At 41.0% G+C, this 16410-nt stretch overlaps 1 protein-coding gene across 1 annotated transcript in view; it reads right to left on the bottom strand.

The window, feature by feature from the left end:
- Positions 1-9638: 9638 nt before the first annotated feature.
- Positions 9639-16410, bottom strand: part of Psma8 (proteasome 20S subunit alpha 8) — a 51442-nt gene continuing 44670 nt past the window's right edge. Inside the window, exons 5-7 of the mRNA XM_034517949.2 lie at positions 14253-14372; positions 13972-14034; positions 9639-10596 (exon numbers count right to left, since the gene is read on the bottom strand). Coding sequence (XP_034373840.1) covers positions 10504-10596; positions 13972-14034; positions 14253-14372 — 276 coding nt within the window. The 3' untranslated portion in view covers positions 9639-10503. The remainder of the gene's footprint in view (positions 10597-13971; positions 14035-14252; positions 14373-16410) is intronic.

The raw sequence follows: 16410 nt of genomic DNA on the forward strand, positions 1-16410 counted from the left end.
CAGCAGAGGTGATTACTGGCTGAAATATCATAAGGCAAAACAAAACTAGACTCTGGAAAATTATGTGTGGACTCTATCTTTACCCTTATAAATTCTAGCAATGTCAAAGAAGAGAGTCTCAGCACAGGATAGTTCCTTTGCTACTGCTTGCTATATAAAACAACTAATTGGAGGCTTTCCCTGAAATGGAGTCACTGACCATAACTCAGACAAGTCCCATTGCAAAAGCTGTCAATCTTAATCTGTATACATGTGTGTGTGGTGCTGAAATTATCATCTTTGCCTGAAATGTGTGTTTGTGTGTATGTAATATGTATATAATTTTACATGTATGGGTGTTCTGTCTGCATGTGTGTCTCTGTACCACATGAATGCCTGGTGCCATGGCAGTCAGAAGAGGGTTTTAGATCCCCTGACACTGGAGTTAAGTTGATGGTGAGGTGCCATGTGGGTGCAGTGAATCAAATTCAGACCCTTTGTAAAATGGCCAGTGCTCTTAACTGCTAAGCCGTCTCTCCAGCACAAACATATATTATTTATTTGAGACAAAACTCTCTTCTGGCCTCTACAGCACTAGGCATTCATCCGGTGCAGAGACGTGTGTGTGTGTGTGTGTGTGAGAGAGAGAGAGAGAGAGAGAGAGAGAGAGAGAGAGAGAGAGAGAGAGAGAGTTAAAGGTAGCATGGACTTGTCTTAAAACTAGGTGTGTAGCTGAGAATGATCTTGAATTTCTATTTTCCTACTGCCTCCATCTTACAAGTATTAAGAATATAGCCAGGTACCATTATTCCATTTATTGTAATGCTGGAGACTGAATCCAGGACTTCATGTATGAAAGGCAAGCACTCTACCAACTAAGGAACACTCCCAACCGCCTTTATTTTGGAGACAAGGTCTTGCAGAGTTTATCCTGTAGGCCTTAAGCTTGGTACTTCCTTCTGTCCCAGCCTCCTGAGTAGCTGGGATTGTCCACTGGCCTCACCAGACCCATACTTCCTTGAAATTTTGGTCATTGCTAATAAATAAGATCAGCTGTTCTCCTTGAAGAGACAATTTATTATTGTCATTTCAGAAACAATAAAATATAGTTTGTCTCTCAGTGCATCTGTTGAATACAAAATGGTGGTCCATTAAAAGCACTTAACCCAACTGAGAATTCAAACAAGTACACAAATGCTTCTCTTCAAACTTGTCTTCTTACTGTGATGTGTTCTCCATTTATTACACAGAATTCAAACATATCATTTTTACTTACTCATCAATATTTTTAAAAAATATAACCATGTTTTGACAAAAGCTGTGAATTAAAGAAACTGTGCCAAACATGGTGGCACACACCTTTAATCCCAGCACTCCAGAGGTGGAGGCAGGCATTCTGTCTCTATGAGCTCAAGGCCTGCCTAGTCTACCAAATGAGGACAACCATGCTGTAACACAAAGAAACCTTGTCTTAGAGAGAGAGAGAGAGAGAGAGAGAGAGAGAGAGAGAGAGAGAAAGAGAGAGAGAGAGAGAGAGAGAGAGAGAAACAGTAACAGTAGAGATAGCCAGATGGATGGACAGTAAGTACCCTATTATGTTAAAAAACAACACCAATGGTAAGATCCAAATGGTAAAGATAGACAGATGGATAATAACCTGACCTATTGATACAAACAACACCAATGTTAAGATCCCAGTGGCAAGGCAGGAGAGGTGGCTCAGTGGTTAGGAGCATGTGTGGCTCTTCCAGAGGATCCAGGTTCAGCTGTCCAAGTTGGGAGCATGTGTGGCTCTTCCAGAGGATCCAGGTTCAGCTGTCCGAGTTGGGGGTCCATAACTCCAGCTTCAGCTCCAAGGGTTTTGACACCCTCCTGACTCCAAGGGCACTATACATGTGTACATATATCCATGCACATAAAAAGAAAGCCAATCTTTAAAAAATGGATCAAAAAGGGCTTTTGTTGTCAATTCTGGGTCTCTTCATTGCTAAGAGGTAAAATGCTGCTGCTGTTCCCAGTTCTAGACTCCACACTAGAGCACTTCATTTCCTGTATCCTAACTGGATACCACCCAAGTGGATCTTTGCTACAAAATATTTCAACTGAAACTGGCATAGTGAAAACAGCAGAGTCATCAAAATTCACAAACCATGCCTGATTTAGGCCTTCGATTGTCCCTGCATTACTAGTGCAGTATAAGAAACCTTACATGCATAATCATGCCTGTGTTTATATACAGCTCAAAGATAAGAACTATAATATACCAAATAAAAATATTACTAAGGATTTCCTAGAGCAACAAAACTATGCTTTATGTGATTTGAAGATGAATGGCCACCATATCCATCTGCACGTTTCAGAATCCGACAGACAACCTTGTTCAGTACAAGATTGAAGCCTCAAAAAGTGGGTCGGGACGACAGGGTTTGGAGATATAGCTTAGCTGTTAGATATACTTACTGCTCCTACAAAGAACTAAACAGTGTTGAATTCTCAACACCGACAGCCATCTGTAACTCTAATTCTAGGGGATTTTATGCCTTAGGACTTCCATTAGCACCAGGCATGACTGCAGTTCATAAATGGCCATTCCAGAAAAACACGCATAAATAAATAAATCTAAAAGGGGCAGAGGACCAATGGTGTGTCCAGTCCAAGACTGAAATTCAGAACTCCCTGCATTGTTGGTGTCACCTCAACTGAGGCTGAGCTGGGTTTGAGTCCATAAACAAAGGCAACAGAAGCCCTTGTTCACAAACAAGTACCAACATAGGATGGCAGGCTCTGCCTTCTTCCATATGTGGTTCCATGCAGATTCACAATCTAGTGGATGGTGCCACTCACACAAAATTCAGCTGCTATGGAATTGTCTCTGGACACTTCCAAAGACACTGAGAAAACTGCTTACTGGGTATTTCCTGATTCGGTTAAGATGGCCATCAAGCTTAACTATCACACCTATCACTCACCTGGAGAACTTGTAAAAAAAAAAAAAAAAAAAAAAAAAAAAAAAAAAAAAAAAAAAAAAAAAAAAACCTCTTCTTTTCATTGTTTTTCTCATTTTTAATAGATATTGTCTTATGCTATAATGAGGAAACAAATCTAAGCAAGTACTTATGTTTTTGTTGTTGTTTGTTTTCAGACAGTGTGCTCACAATGTAGCTATAATTGTGCTGGCACTGACCTTGTAGACCAAGACGATTTTAAACTCAGAGATCCACCTACACCCAGCTACATGACTTTTTTTTTTTTTTTTACATGACTTTTTAATTAATAAGACTGGAAAGATTTTGGATTTTCAAGCTTTACATGAATGGATTTATAGTAGTCACTGAGGTCTTACTAAATATCTCCTATGTCCTGGGCACTATTCCAGGCTCTGGACATATACCAGCAAATAAAATGACACAAAAGTTACAATCCTAGTGGACAGTACAGTCGTTCTGCAAGTCTATACAATCGCATTTTACCAACACCTTAGTTGGGTAGTATTAGGTTAGGGAAATGAAGTACTCTCTTACACATGGTAACCCTGTGTATAAGGTGGAAATGTGCAGCAATTAGGAAGCTGTGAGCATAGGTTGCATATTGGGTACTTGCCACTGTGACAGGTGCCTTAACAGAAGGAATTTAAAGGAAAAGGGTTTTATTTTGGCTCATAGCTTCAGAGAGTACATGTATAGATGATTACTTGACTCCACATTTCTAAAACTGTTGTGAGGCAGACCATCATGGTGGCAAAGGGCTGTATGCATAACTGTTCACCTCTCATCAGACACAATAGAGAAATGGAAAGCAAGGGCCAAGGTACATGCAAGGACCCATTCTCAGTGACATAATTCCTACACTAGGTTCCATTTCAATTTCTAGAATTTTCCCAATAGTCCTAGCAGCTGAGGGCCATGACATGAGACTATGACAGATACTTCATCTCTATACCATAATAGTGGGGATAGAGGAGTGTGGACAGAATTCCCCAGCTCTGAGGCTAAGAGCATGCTCAGGGTACACAAAGACAGTGCAGCAGCTTGGTAGAAAAGCAGAGGAGAATGGCAGGAAATGAAACAAAGCTGTCTACGAATGATTTGGGCAGAGTTTCCTCAGGGTTTGTCAGAATCCTGGGCTCCATACAACCTCAGTACCAACATCCCCAGACATTTGTGTATATATTACATCATAAGAAGCAAGAGATTAAGTATATTGGCTTTGGCATTTTAACATTCTTAGCTTAAGATGGAGTTTAGTTTTTGTTGTCCTATCTCTGAGCTACAACACTTGGTTCAAGCCATGCCTTCACAGTTGTTTATTTTGAAAAAAGTCTTCACTAAACTGCCAGCTAAGCAAGCCCTGAACTAGCAATTCTCTTCCTCAGTCTTCCAAGTTCGGATAACAGGTATGTCTGACTACCATTTGTAGCTTATAAAGAATCTTTGTAGCCAGTTAGTGGTGGTGCATGCCTTTAATCCCAGCACTTGGGAGGCAGAGGCAGGTGGATCTCTGAGTTCAAGGCCAGCCTGGTCTACAGAGTGAGTTCCAGGACAGCTAGGGCTGGCTATACAGAGAAACCCTGTCTCAAAAAACCAAAAAAAAAAAAAATGTATTTCTGCCAAAACATTTTTGGGATTTGGGGAGAGATGGCATTGGACTTTGCTCTAGGAGTTTTCCAGTCTGAGTATGATTCTTAATAACATTTCATAGTTTTCAGAGTGTGAATCCTTTACTACATTTTGGATAGTATATTCATTCCTAAGTATTTCTCCTTTGTGATGCTATCTGAGGTAAAATTGTTTTAATTTTGAGATTACTTGTTGGTAGTTTAGGTGGTTTGAATATGCTTGGCCCGTTGGAAGTGGCACTATTAGGAGATGTGGCCTTGTTAGAGGAAGATTGTCACTATGTAGGCCGGCTTTGAGGTCTCCTAGCGCTCAAGCTCCATCCAATGAGGAAGAGACCCTCCTCCTTCCTGCTTGCAAAAGACAAGTTTCCTTCTGTCTGCCTTCCAATCAAGACCTAAAACTTCCAGCTTTTTCAGCACCATATCTGCATACATACCACCATGTTTCCCACCATAAGAAGAATGGACTGAATGTCTGAAACTATAAACCACCCCATTAAATATTTTTCTTTATAAGAGTTCCCTTGGTCATGGTATCTCTTCACAGCAATAGAAATGCTAACTAACTAAGACAGTAGTATAAAAATACACAATTCTGTAATGAATCACACAGGATGCTAGAACTGATAAATAGCATCTGTGAACAGGAAGGGTCTTAACTGCCTTCCCTCTATCCCTCTCTCTCTCTTTGCCTAATTGCTTGGGCTCTAACTTCCAACACAAAGGGGAATAAAAACGATCAAAGCAGGCATCCTTGATCACAGAGTTTTCAGTCTTTCATTATTGATTATTGACTCCTTCAAAATGTTCCTTTAGCATATTTAAGAAGTTATCTCAGTTCACTGTCTTTAATCACAACTGATTTTCTGTACATTTTCCCCAATGTGATAGCTTACTGAAGATAGACATAGACACAGGAAAATTGGGGGCTTCTGAAACCAGAAAAGCAAAACAAAACAAAGCCAAAAACCCAAAAAACAAACCAAACCAAAAAAATAAATCCCCCCCCCCCCAAACTCCAACAAAATGCAAACAGTTGTAGTTTCTAGGTGTTTGCTTCAAGGACTTCTTGCTGTCATCAACAGATTTGTTACTGAGAAAAAAAACTTCTACTTCATGGCTTCACTGATAACAGCAGCCATCATTGCCTAAATGTTGTGGGCCAAGCTGCCCCACGTTTGGGGGTCAAAATGACATGGACTGCTCTATCAATATTGGAATCCGCACTGTCAAAAGCTTTGGGGGCTAAATTGTTAGAGCCCACACTGCCCCAAGCTTCTCCAGTCCACGAGTCGGGGTTCAGCAAGAGAGAGTAAGGACAGATGTAAGGAATGGAGACCAGACAGAGTGTGATTTATTCTTTTATCCCATTTATTCTTCAGTCTCTCTTGTCTCCAAGTTCCTAGTTCCTAGTACCAAGTCTCAAGTCCTAATCCTAGTTCTAAGTTGCTAGTCTCTTTCCCAGTTCCAAGTTACCTGCCTCAGTCTGAAGTACTCTTCCAAGTACAAGTGTCTAAAAATTTCTTCTATCTGCCTTTGCCTTTCATTTGTCTCACTTCTAAGCCACGCCTTTAAGTCACACCTTTAAGTCTTATCTCTATATTACACCTTTAAGTCACACCTTTAAGTCTCAGCTCTAAATCACACCTTTGAGTCTCACACACCCAAGGGAAAATCCTGGGTATCTAAAACAAGATGTTATCAGAGTGTGCTCAGCTGTTATAGGCTGTTGTAAACAAGTCTCTTGTCAGGGTATAAGGCTCAAGATGGCTGCAAGGATGATAGCCGCCTTCTGTTGGCTCCCCACACCTAAATACATAAGAAAAAGGGAATTCTTCCAAATGTATCAGAATCTGTTATAAATCAATGAGAACAAAGCCAAACCCCACCTGAAAAATAAAGCAAAATATACAATTAATGACAATGACAAAATTCAAAACCATAAAAGCATGCTTATTTCCAGATATTACAAAGTAAAATCAAAATTGGACTTTTTGGCAGAGTCTGAGGCTATATTGTATCGATTTTGGTTCAACAGTGAAGCTAAGCTACTGGATGCAGAAAAGCAGGACCTGTGGGAAGTAGACCTCATAGTCCTGAGAGCTGAGGGAGAGAGACACCATTGCCCTGCTCTCATGTAGTAACTGCTGGTGGGATGGTAGTCCATTCACAATAAGAAAGTAAGCTAGACTTGAATGGGAGAACAAGAACCCACCAGAACATGTACCTTTTCCACTGTCCTTGACACCCATGACCTTTAAGAAATTGATATTGTTAGACCTGAAGAAGCATACATGATGGTCCAGTTGGCAGAAATCTGAAGGAAAAGAATAGGAAGATTTGATGGAAGTGAGCAGCCACGACTCTTTCAACACCAGCTAAGGGAGTGAGCCCAGTGTGTGGGAGCTGCTGCTGTGCCCCACACCCACACAGTGCTGCCGCCCTTGCCTTTTCAGTCTTGCACTGATTTCTCTTGTAGTCATCCCTACTGTGGAGCCATATAGGGAGGGGAAAGCAGAGTCACATCCCCAACCTGGCTGAGCTGGCCACAGACAGAACCACCACAGCTACAATGGGAAGAGTGAGAGGGACTCTGTTTCCAGAAGCTCAGATTTGTGTAATTGCAATTCTAATTATTCTGATGAGTTATTTTAAAAATTCTTCTGTATATGTGAAACATGCATCTTTCATTGCAATATTTGCATTAGTAAATGTAAAAATATGAAAACAAATCTCTATGTAAAGAAATCTGGTCAATACACTGGAAAGAATGACGCAAGTGCAAAATGTTAATCTCTTCCTTATATACTGTTGGAAAAGCAAGGTAGAAACAGTAGCTAATAACACTATTTGTGTTAAGATATGTTATTTACCTCCTGACTGTAACAAAAGCTACTCACAGAAAGGATTATTAGGGCTCACAGTTCAGGCAGATAATACATCATGGTGGGTGGGTTATGACAGCAGAAGACTAGGTGACTCCCACATAGTTTTTACTGTGCATAGTCAGGATGCAGATATGTTTGTGTTCAGCTCATGTTTTATTTCTTATTCAGCTTGGGTTCCTAGCCCATGGAAGGGTTCCTAGCCCATGGAATGGTACAGTCTATGTTTTGTGTGAATCTTCCAACTTAACCAACGTTGGATAATCCTTTACAGGAATGCCCGAACAGCTGTCTCTTTGATGAATCAAGATCCTGTCAACTTTACAATATAGACAATTACAAATTCAACTCTTGCCAATGGGCACCCAAAGTTCTTAAGACATAACCTGTTAGCCCTGTCCCCCATAGGCTTGTAGCTCCTACCTGCATTCACTCCAACTTCCAAAGTCTCTAGAATCTTTAGTTTCTGCTGTAGAGTTTTATGTCAACTTGACACAAGCTAAAGTCATCTGAGCCTTAAGAAAATGATGACTAGACTAGTGATATGGAAGTATAAGCCAAATAAATTATTTCCTCCCCAAGTTGCTTTTTGGTCATAGTGTTTTACTGTAGCAATAGAAACCGTAAGACACATTACACTGTCCTAAGGTTTAAGTGCAGATTCTCTTATAAGACTCATGATCTTGACACCTGTACAATAAAACCAGGTTACATGGTTCCAATAAACAATGGCACAGACTAAACATTTCCATTCCAAACAGGAGGAATGAGGGCAAAACAAAGGCTCTGCTGACCTGACTCCAGCAAGGCCACATCCTACAGTTCCATAACTTTCCAGAACAGCTCCGCCAACTGGGGACCAAGTATTCAAACACAATGCTGCTTTCTCTTCAGTCCTGTTCTCAAGAGTCTTCCATGATACACAGAACTGGAGTGCAGCCCCCTTCTCCAGTAAAGGATTGCCACCTTATGACTTATCACTTTTTCTGTTTTATCCCCTTCTTTTGTTCTTAAGAACATAAAATGTTTCATTTCCTTTTTTAAAAATCTGATATTGTATGTTACATTTATTATAGTGTTGGGAGCCGATTTTTAGCAGAAAGCGGCTAGATTATCTTTGCAGCCATCTGGAACCATATACCCTGATAAGAGATTTAGTTTTCAATAGCCTACAACAGCTGAAGCACACTCTGATATCCCACATATTTTGTGTTGCTGTTTACTGCCCCCAGCTGCAAGGCGCACGTGGTAGCCACGCCTGCAAGGCATGCGGTTCACGTGCTGTCCACGTGCTATCCAGGCCATATTTGCCTGTAAGGTGCACGTGGTATCCAAGCCTGCAAGGCGCACGGTGCACGTGCTATCCACACTATAGACGCCTGTAAGGCTTACGTCATATCAACACCTGCAAGGCACGTGGTATCCACGTGCCTACAAGGCACGTGGCAAAAGTGTATAAATACCTCAGAATTCCCTTCAATAAACAAGACTTGAGACTTGAGACTTGATCGGAACCTCTGTCTTGTCTCCATTCTTCGCGTCTCTTCCCCTGCAGCCCCACTCTCTCTCTTGACCAGAGCACTTAGCCCCAAAGCGTTGAGGCAGAGTACGGTTCACAACATTATAGAAGATTTTATTTTTAAAACTCCAAAACTATTAGCAACATACCCTTTGTCAAATTCACAGGTTGTAAAGGAAATAGTCCCTTGACACTCATAAATTTGTAAGATTGGGTGCAACCATATGACATTTTGGTCACTTTTGGACAAGGATCAGATCTTGTCCAGTTGCATGTTTACTCAGCATGTATCCAGTGAGATGAGCAATGTATGAAGGTCACTTCAAGTCACTGTGCCTTCAGCTGTCTTAAAACCACATATTTTTGTATGATAATGCTGTCTCCCACTCCTGAAGTTTGCCTGTTTTGACTTAGGAATCAAATCCACTTTGTGTATGTATGTTCAAATATACATATATGTGTAATGTATATATATATATATATATATATATATATATATATATATATATTCACTAACTGTGGGGTCTTCCATCATGTGCCAAGGAGATGAACAAATTGAGTTCTTCACAAGCAGTTAGATAGGGTAATTATTTTACCCTTTTCTCCCAATGTCTGGGCCTTTGAAGGAGTCACTCTATATAAGTTAACAGTCTTACAAGTATTTTATTAAGTCACACCATAGGCAAGCTGTCAGAACAAAGATGAGTGTGATCTGGAACCCAGCCTTAAAGCTCAATTAGAGCTTTAAATTAGAAGAGAAGGCAGACACAAAGAGTTTCACAACATTAATTCTAAATGAAAATTATTGTGACTTAATGTCTATCTTCCTAATACATAGTAATAAGGACAAAAACTAAGTCTAGCTGGTCATGCGGGGACACGTGTGATCCATTGAGAGGTTGAGATCAAAGGATCAGGAGTTCAAGGTCATCCTATGGCTACAAAGGGTATTCGAGGCCAGTGTGGGCTACTTGAGATCCTATCTTAAAAAAGAAAAACCAATAAGCTGAGCTTATTCTTGTCCCTATATTTTTAGCATCGATCATACTGCCTAACTTACAATCCTTCTGCCTCAGCCTCCGGAGTCAGCACATACAGATTTTATCAAATTGTTGACACCTCACCAACACACTGATGTTCTTACCATTCATCAAGAAATGCAGCTTGGGGTTCGGTTTATTTTGAGACAACTAGCTCCTTAACTAACAGAGAAGAGACAAACTTTAAAAAGTTACTAACTTTAAAAATCATCTTCTTTTCCCATAGAATTTGCTTGTATGAAGAAAAGCAACAACACTATGCAAGCTGCACAGTGTAGTATCAGACTTATGTGGAACTGAGGAATTTTAAAGAAAATCTTCCCATTAACCTATGCTTGAAAATAACTGACATTCTTGAAGATGAACATAAAACTCGATGGTTGGTTCCAACTCGCGGATTTCTTCTAAAACCTCAGGAAGCAACTCTAATCAGCAGAGAGCGTGAGCTGCTAGTGATCCTCGGTACTAGGTTGACTTTTTTGACTTTTTCTTCTCTGCTTCGTCCTTTTCCCTTTCTATTTCAGTTACCTCCAATTCAATTTCTTTGGCACTAAACATCTGAGAAAAGAAAACATCAAAAACGTATATCAATACTTGGATATTTTCTACCTGTAACTTTCTGTCTTATAACCTTAGAATGCCACAAAATACCTCAATAAATACAAAGTGATGCTCTTAGACCTAACACGTTAAATTCAGGCTTGTCACATCCAGTAGCGTTGCAAGGCAGGGCGTGATACTTCCTTACACAGCTTGTACATGCACTGCCACTCTGTGACATGTGAACGCCACGCTTATTTCTGAGAACTCCCTCTCCTTCATCCTACTGTGTGCTTCTCTTACATAGTTCAGCTATTGCTGTGACTAGCATGTGAAAAGTCCCCACAGACTCAGGTATTTTGGGTATCTGGTGCCAACCTGGTGTTGCTCTTTTGGAAAGTAGTGGAACCTTTGAAAGGTAGGGGCCTTAAGTTTTACAACTTCTTGTCCTGTCTCTACTTCCTATTATACGGTATGCATTAGGAGATGAGGGAGGAGTTCTTGCCCAGATCGGGGAGCAGGGAGCAGACAGACAGACAGTGTGAGTGCATGTGTATACACACCTGTAAGGATAGTGTGAGAAGACTCTCTTTACTAGAAGCTGACTATGCCGGCACTCAATCCGGAATTTCAGGGCTGAGAGAAATACTTACGTAGTAAGCCACCCATGCTACAATAGTTCTGTGAAGGCCTCCCCACTAAGACAAGCTTACAGTAATGAGACACTTTCCAGTTAAGGGGTAAACAGCATGTTCTAGGAACACAGAATGAGCCAGGCAAGGAGACCTGAGCATGGCATAGCTGGTCCTTTATAGTGGAGTCAAAGGAACAATCAGCTGAATCTGTAGGATGGGGAGAGAGTCTCAGACACATTTCTCCCAGAGCTGTTGAGTTCACTATCTGCAGCATCTGACTACTCAACCTCTTGCCTCACCCCTATGTGGCAGTTCCAACTTTTGCCAGCATGGCTGAGACTTTTAGAGCCTGCGTATCATCCTTAACCTTTATTTGGACACCAGGGTTTCTTTCTGAATTCCACCTTTATTGTTGACATTGTTCATGTCAAATATTCTGTGCTTTTCCCCCTTTTAGGCTAACATATTTTCCTTCTGTTTACTATTATTCCTTTATTCCCCCTGTTAGCAGTCCATTTTTATTTGCATTTTTGCTTGGGTCTTGCTACTTTATCTAGACATTATAGAAGCCTGGTTAAACAGGCCAAGAATCAAACCCTGGTATTTTCTACTTTGTATGTAAGAACACATACATACTTTATATTTCCCTTTTGTTTAATGATACTGATTGAAATGAGTACAGTTCAATAAGGGTCTACTGCATAGCACACTACCATTTCATAAAATATAAAAGTTAGGCTGGAGACATGGCTCAGTGGTTAAGAGCACTGACTGCTCTCCCAGAGGTCCTGAGTTCAATTCCCAGCAACCACACGGTGGCTCACAACCATCTGCAATGGAATCTGATACCCTTTTCTGGTGTGTCTGAAGAGAGCAATGGTGTACTCATATACATTAAATAAATAAATAAATAAATAAATAAATAAATAAATCTCTTTTAAAAAGAAATAATAAATAGTTAATAGCATTTTGGTGGTGGTGGTAGTGGGTGGGTAGGTGGGTTTGCTTTTGTTCTTGTTGTTTTCTTTTCTGAGTCATGGTCTCACTATGTAGCCTTAAATGCCCTGCAACTCACTATGTAAATCAGGCTGGCCTTAAACTCACAGAGCTCTGCCTGCCTCTGCCTTTAGGGTGCTGGGATTAAAACTATGCCTGTCCCATATTTCTTTGAGGTAGAAGGTCTTGCTGTGTAGACATGGCTTGCTTAGAACTTGTGATCCACTGCTTTGGTCTTCCTAGTGCTAATGTGACAGACATGTATCATCATGGTAGGTTATCCAGCAATGCTTGGATGGAATAATTATTAGCCTCATTTTGCATACAAGGAAGCTGAAAACTAATAATGGGGGCAGTTTGCTCAAGGTTATCCTTGTGAAATGAACTGGTCTGAGAGTGTCGACTCAGGTCAGTACACCTCACTCAGCATGTTAAAGTGCGGCTACTAAATTCAAAGTGCTCTATTCACTATGCTGAAGTGTTACATGCAATGGCACTGTAATTTGCTTCCAGAAAATGTACTCTTCTTCCACTTGTCAACAATTTATGTGTAACTTGTGTATGTATGTCTACCTCAGCAGGTATGCCTGTAGCGTAGCTAAAGAAACAATCCTGACTTTTGTGGCTTCAGAGTGTTGGTGTATCTGTCCCTAACGTCTTGTCAGAAGTGAAAACCAAGCCCACTACTCATCTCTACAGCCTGTGTTTACACTCTGTTGTTTCTGGGGGCTGTGCAGGGGGCCTACTCCAACCCTGTCCCCATTCCTCTTATTTATTGAAACTTTGCTGCTGTCCTATCCTTTTGTTCACCTTTTAGAAAAGTGGTAAAACACTCCACCACCACCACCACGCCCCCACGTTGTTTTACACAGTACTGAATTTGGCATGAATTTTTTTCTGAAATATTTTTCTTAAACACAAAAGAAAACATGTATAAAATCAATCTTCTAAGCCTATTTTAGTTCAGTTTCTCATGTTTTGAGAGGTTTTATGCATTCTACATAGACAACTATTGGCAAACTAGACTGCTAACAATTCTACCTCAGGGACTAGAAACCACGTAAGAAACTCTCTTAAGCCACTGAGACCACTAGCATAATAATCTGACAAGTTGTTCTGATTTTAACTCATAATGACTGAAGAAAGGCATACAAGCAATGTTAGGACATTGTTCTTATAAACTGTGTCACCAAGAAATATGAAAAGGTTATTATACTAGGGATTAACATTAAAATGTGAAAGAGGCTCAAGGCATTTTCAAGTGAAATGTAGAGACCTGAGAAGAAAAACCATCATACAGGACAGAGGCATGTAGCCCAGTGGGACAGTGCTACAGGACAGAGGCATGTAGCCCAGTGGGACAGTGCTTATGATGCACAGGACTGAAGCATGTAGCACAAATGATGCATAAAGCCTTGGGTAAGATCCTCGGAACCAGAGGAAATACTGAAGTGATCAGAAAGTATGGAGATGCTCTCATGGACTGGAGGTACACAAGTTCCTGCTCTCTGGGTAGGTAGACTATAAGGGCTCCTACTGACAAGCATAAACACTAAATGGTCAACCTGCATCAAGCTCTTATCATCTCTAAGTCTTCACAAAGCCAGGAGTATGCCTCTGCCTGCAGTAAGCTAACAGACTAGCCACTCTCAGCCCAAACAGAGATCGTTGTGGTGTCAATGGATGTAGCATGCTTGCAATGCCAATTCACAGGCACCAACAGCATTTTAACATCTACCAAACTATGCTAGTAGTAACTTACCTTCAAAGGTTGATGTCTTCGTATTATGGCCAGTTCAATGTTCTTTCCACCAGACTGGACAACCTAGTGTAGAGCAAAGACACATAAGGACCTCTTCAGCTGACATGGGTACAGTTCAGTGTCACAGTGAGCGCCTGGTGTGTGTGTGTGTGTTTCCCTGGGTTTGAGTCTTCAACACTATAAACAAACAACAAACTACTTCTGAAAATTGTGTTTAATGAACAAAACAGAGTAAAGAAACCCAAAACAAATGCTCACAACACAGTTTACAGGTCACTCACCTCGAGCAAAGCTTTTATTGCTAGTTTGATAGCTTCACTGTCATTTGAAATTGCATCTTCTGTGTAATTTTTTTCTAGAAATTCCCGGACAGTTTTAGCACTCCGGCCTATTGCATTTGCCTAGAAAAATTAAAAGAAAATTATTGATACAAATGGATTTATTGTTACCATATATGATCAGGCTTTTGGGGTTTACTCCAGTGTTGAATAATGATAAAATCATAAAGTGAAAATTTGACAAGCATTTTAAAGAGTTATTTGTTATATGTGATTAATCCATAATGTCATCCCCAAATCTTTCAGAATTCCTTCTACATCTACCTTCACCTCCCTAAAATCCCCACGTGTATGTCCATCCTTTTTTAAACAGCCCACTGAGTCCAATCTGTGCTGCCCATATACACTTCTGGATCAGCCACTGGAGCGTGGTTACCCACAAGAACCACATCCTGAACCAAAACTGGCTCTCTACCACCTGGCCACAGCTCTCAGTCAGGATGGAATCATGAGCTCTGATCTGCTAGCACCCATGGGAGAATGTGGACCTGTGGTCTTGTGCAGGTGGCCAAAACTGCTCAAAGCTTACAAATGCAGCTGTCCCGTCACATTAAGAGGACAGTCACCGTGCAGTCCAGTCCTCCTGACCTCTGTGCCTTACATTCTTTCTGCCCTCTCCTTTGAAATCATTCTCTGAGCCTCGGGGTGAAGTGACAGATGTCTCATTTGTAGCTGCGCACTCGACGGACACTTAGGTGCAGCACTGTAATCAGCTGTGAGACCCACATCAATCACCACCCACTACACAACGATGCATCTGTGGTGGAAACATTTAAAAGGTATTATTTTTTGAGTTTGTGTAAGTATAAATATGTGTTTGTATAAGTATAAATAGAAGCCCAAAAACCTGTCACCTGATGTGAATGCAGGGAACTGAACTCAGATCCTATGCAAGGACAGTATACACTCTTTACATCAAAAGGAAACCCTTCTTCCTGGCATAGTTATTGAGACTAATTTGCTTCTCACAAGTTCTTGTTAACTGGTTGCTTTCCAGATGTATATGGTAGTAGTTTATTAGAAAATTATTTCCCTGAGTCCTGAAAGTCTCACAAGCTCATCTCACAGGGACTCACTCGGCCACACACTAGCCTCAAAGGCTCTCTGAAACTGAGAGAAGACTCTATAGCAGTACCTATGCTTGCATTTTTTCATGCATCAAAAGCTAATACCATGTTGACTACACTACCAAGTGTGGCTGCCAACCTGGGCTGGACCCTCACCCGCGAATCAGACATGCAGCAGTTTGTGTATGCTGAGGCCTTTTCCTGCCACAAGTTGTAGGCTTAGTTGAGGTCACCCTTCACTTTGCTCCAGTGTAGAGCAGGCCTCTCCTTAAGCCTGCTAATCTCCATGACAATCACCTCTGTTGCAGCACATGCTTTCCTGCAACATTAAGCTTCCTAGAGCTTTTCTATCCAAACTCTGTATTTTGAATTTCTTTCTGCTACTCATTTTCACTGTAGACCCTGCACAAGGGAAATCAGTAACAGTTATGCCACAGATTCAGTGTTCTGCATATTTAATTTTCCTCCACCAAAGAAATAGGTCCAGCACATTTTAATTTAGCCTCAAGCAAGTTCTAAGGACATAGGCAGAAAGCAGTCAGATTTCTTGCCAAAATATGACAAGAATGCCTTTGTATTAGTTACTTTAGTTGCTGTGATTATACATCAGGACCAAAAGTGAGTAATAAAGCAGTTAATCTGGGATTGCAGTCTCAGAGATTCAGAGTCTATCATGAAGAGAAGCATAGCAGCAGATAGCAGACATGACAGCGGAAGTAGGAAGCTACAAGCTTACATGTCAACTACAAACACAATGCGGAGTGGGCCAACTACATTAGGATGAGGGTACAAAGTCTCAAAACCCAAAAGTAGTGAGATACTTCCTCCAGCAAGGCCCACCACCTAAACCTCCCCAGACAGTGCTATGGGGACATGACAGCCGGCCATAACCTAATGGCAATTGTGTTACTGCCTGCTCCATCCCAATTATTAAACATTTCTCCAGGAGTGCTCAGACCTGCATAGCTCAGACCTGCATAATAATTTACACATACCACCCCTGAGAAGGCTAAAGAACCAGGCACCCCTACAGG

The sequence above is a fragment of the Arvicanthis niloticus genome, chromosome 14 (genome assembly GCF_011762505.2).
Source record: "Arvicanthis niloticus isolate mArvNil1 chromosome 14, mArvNil1.pat.X, whole genome shotgun sequence".
In the NCBI taxonomy this organism is placed as follows: domain Eukaryota; kingdom Metazoa; phylum Chordata; class Mammalia; order Rodentia; family Muridae; genus Arvicanthis; species Arvicanthis niloticus.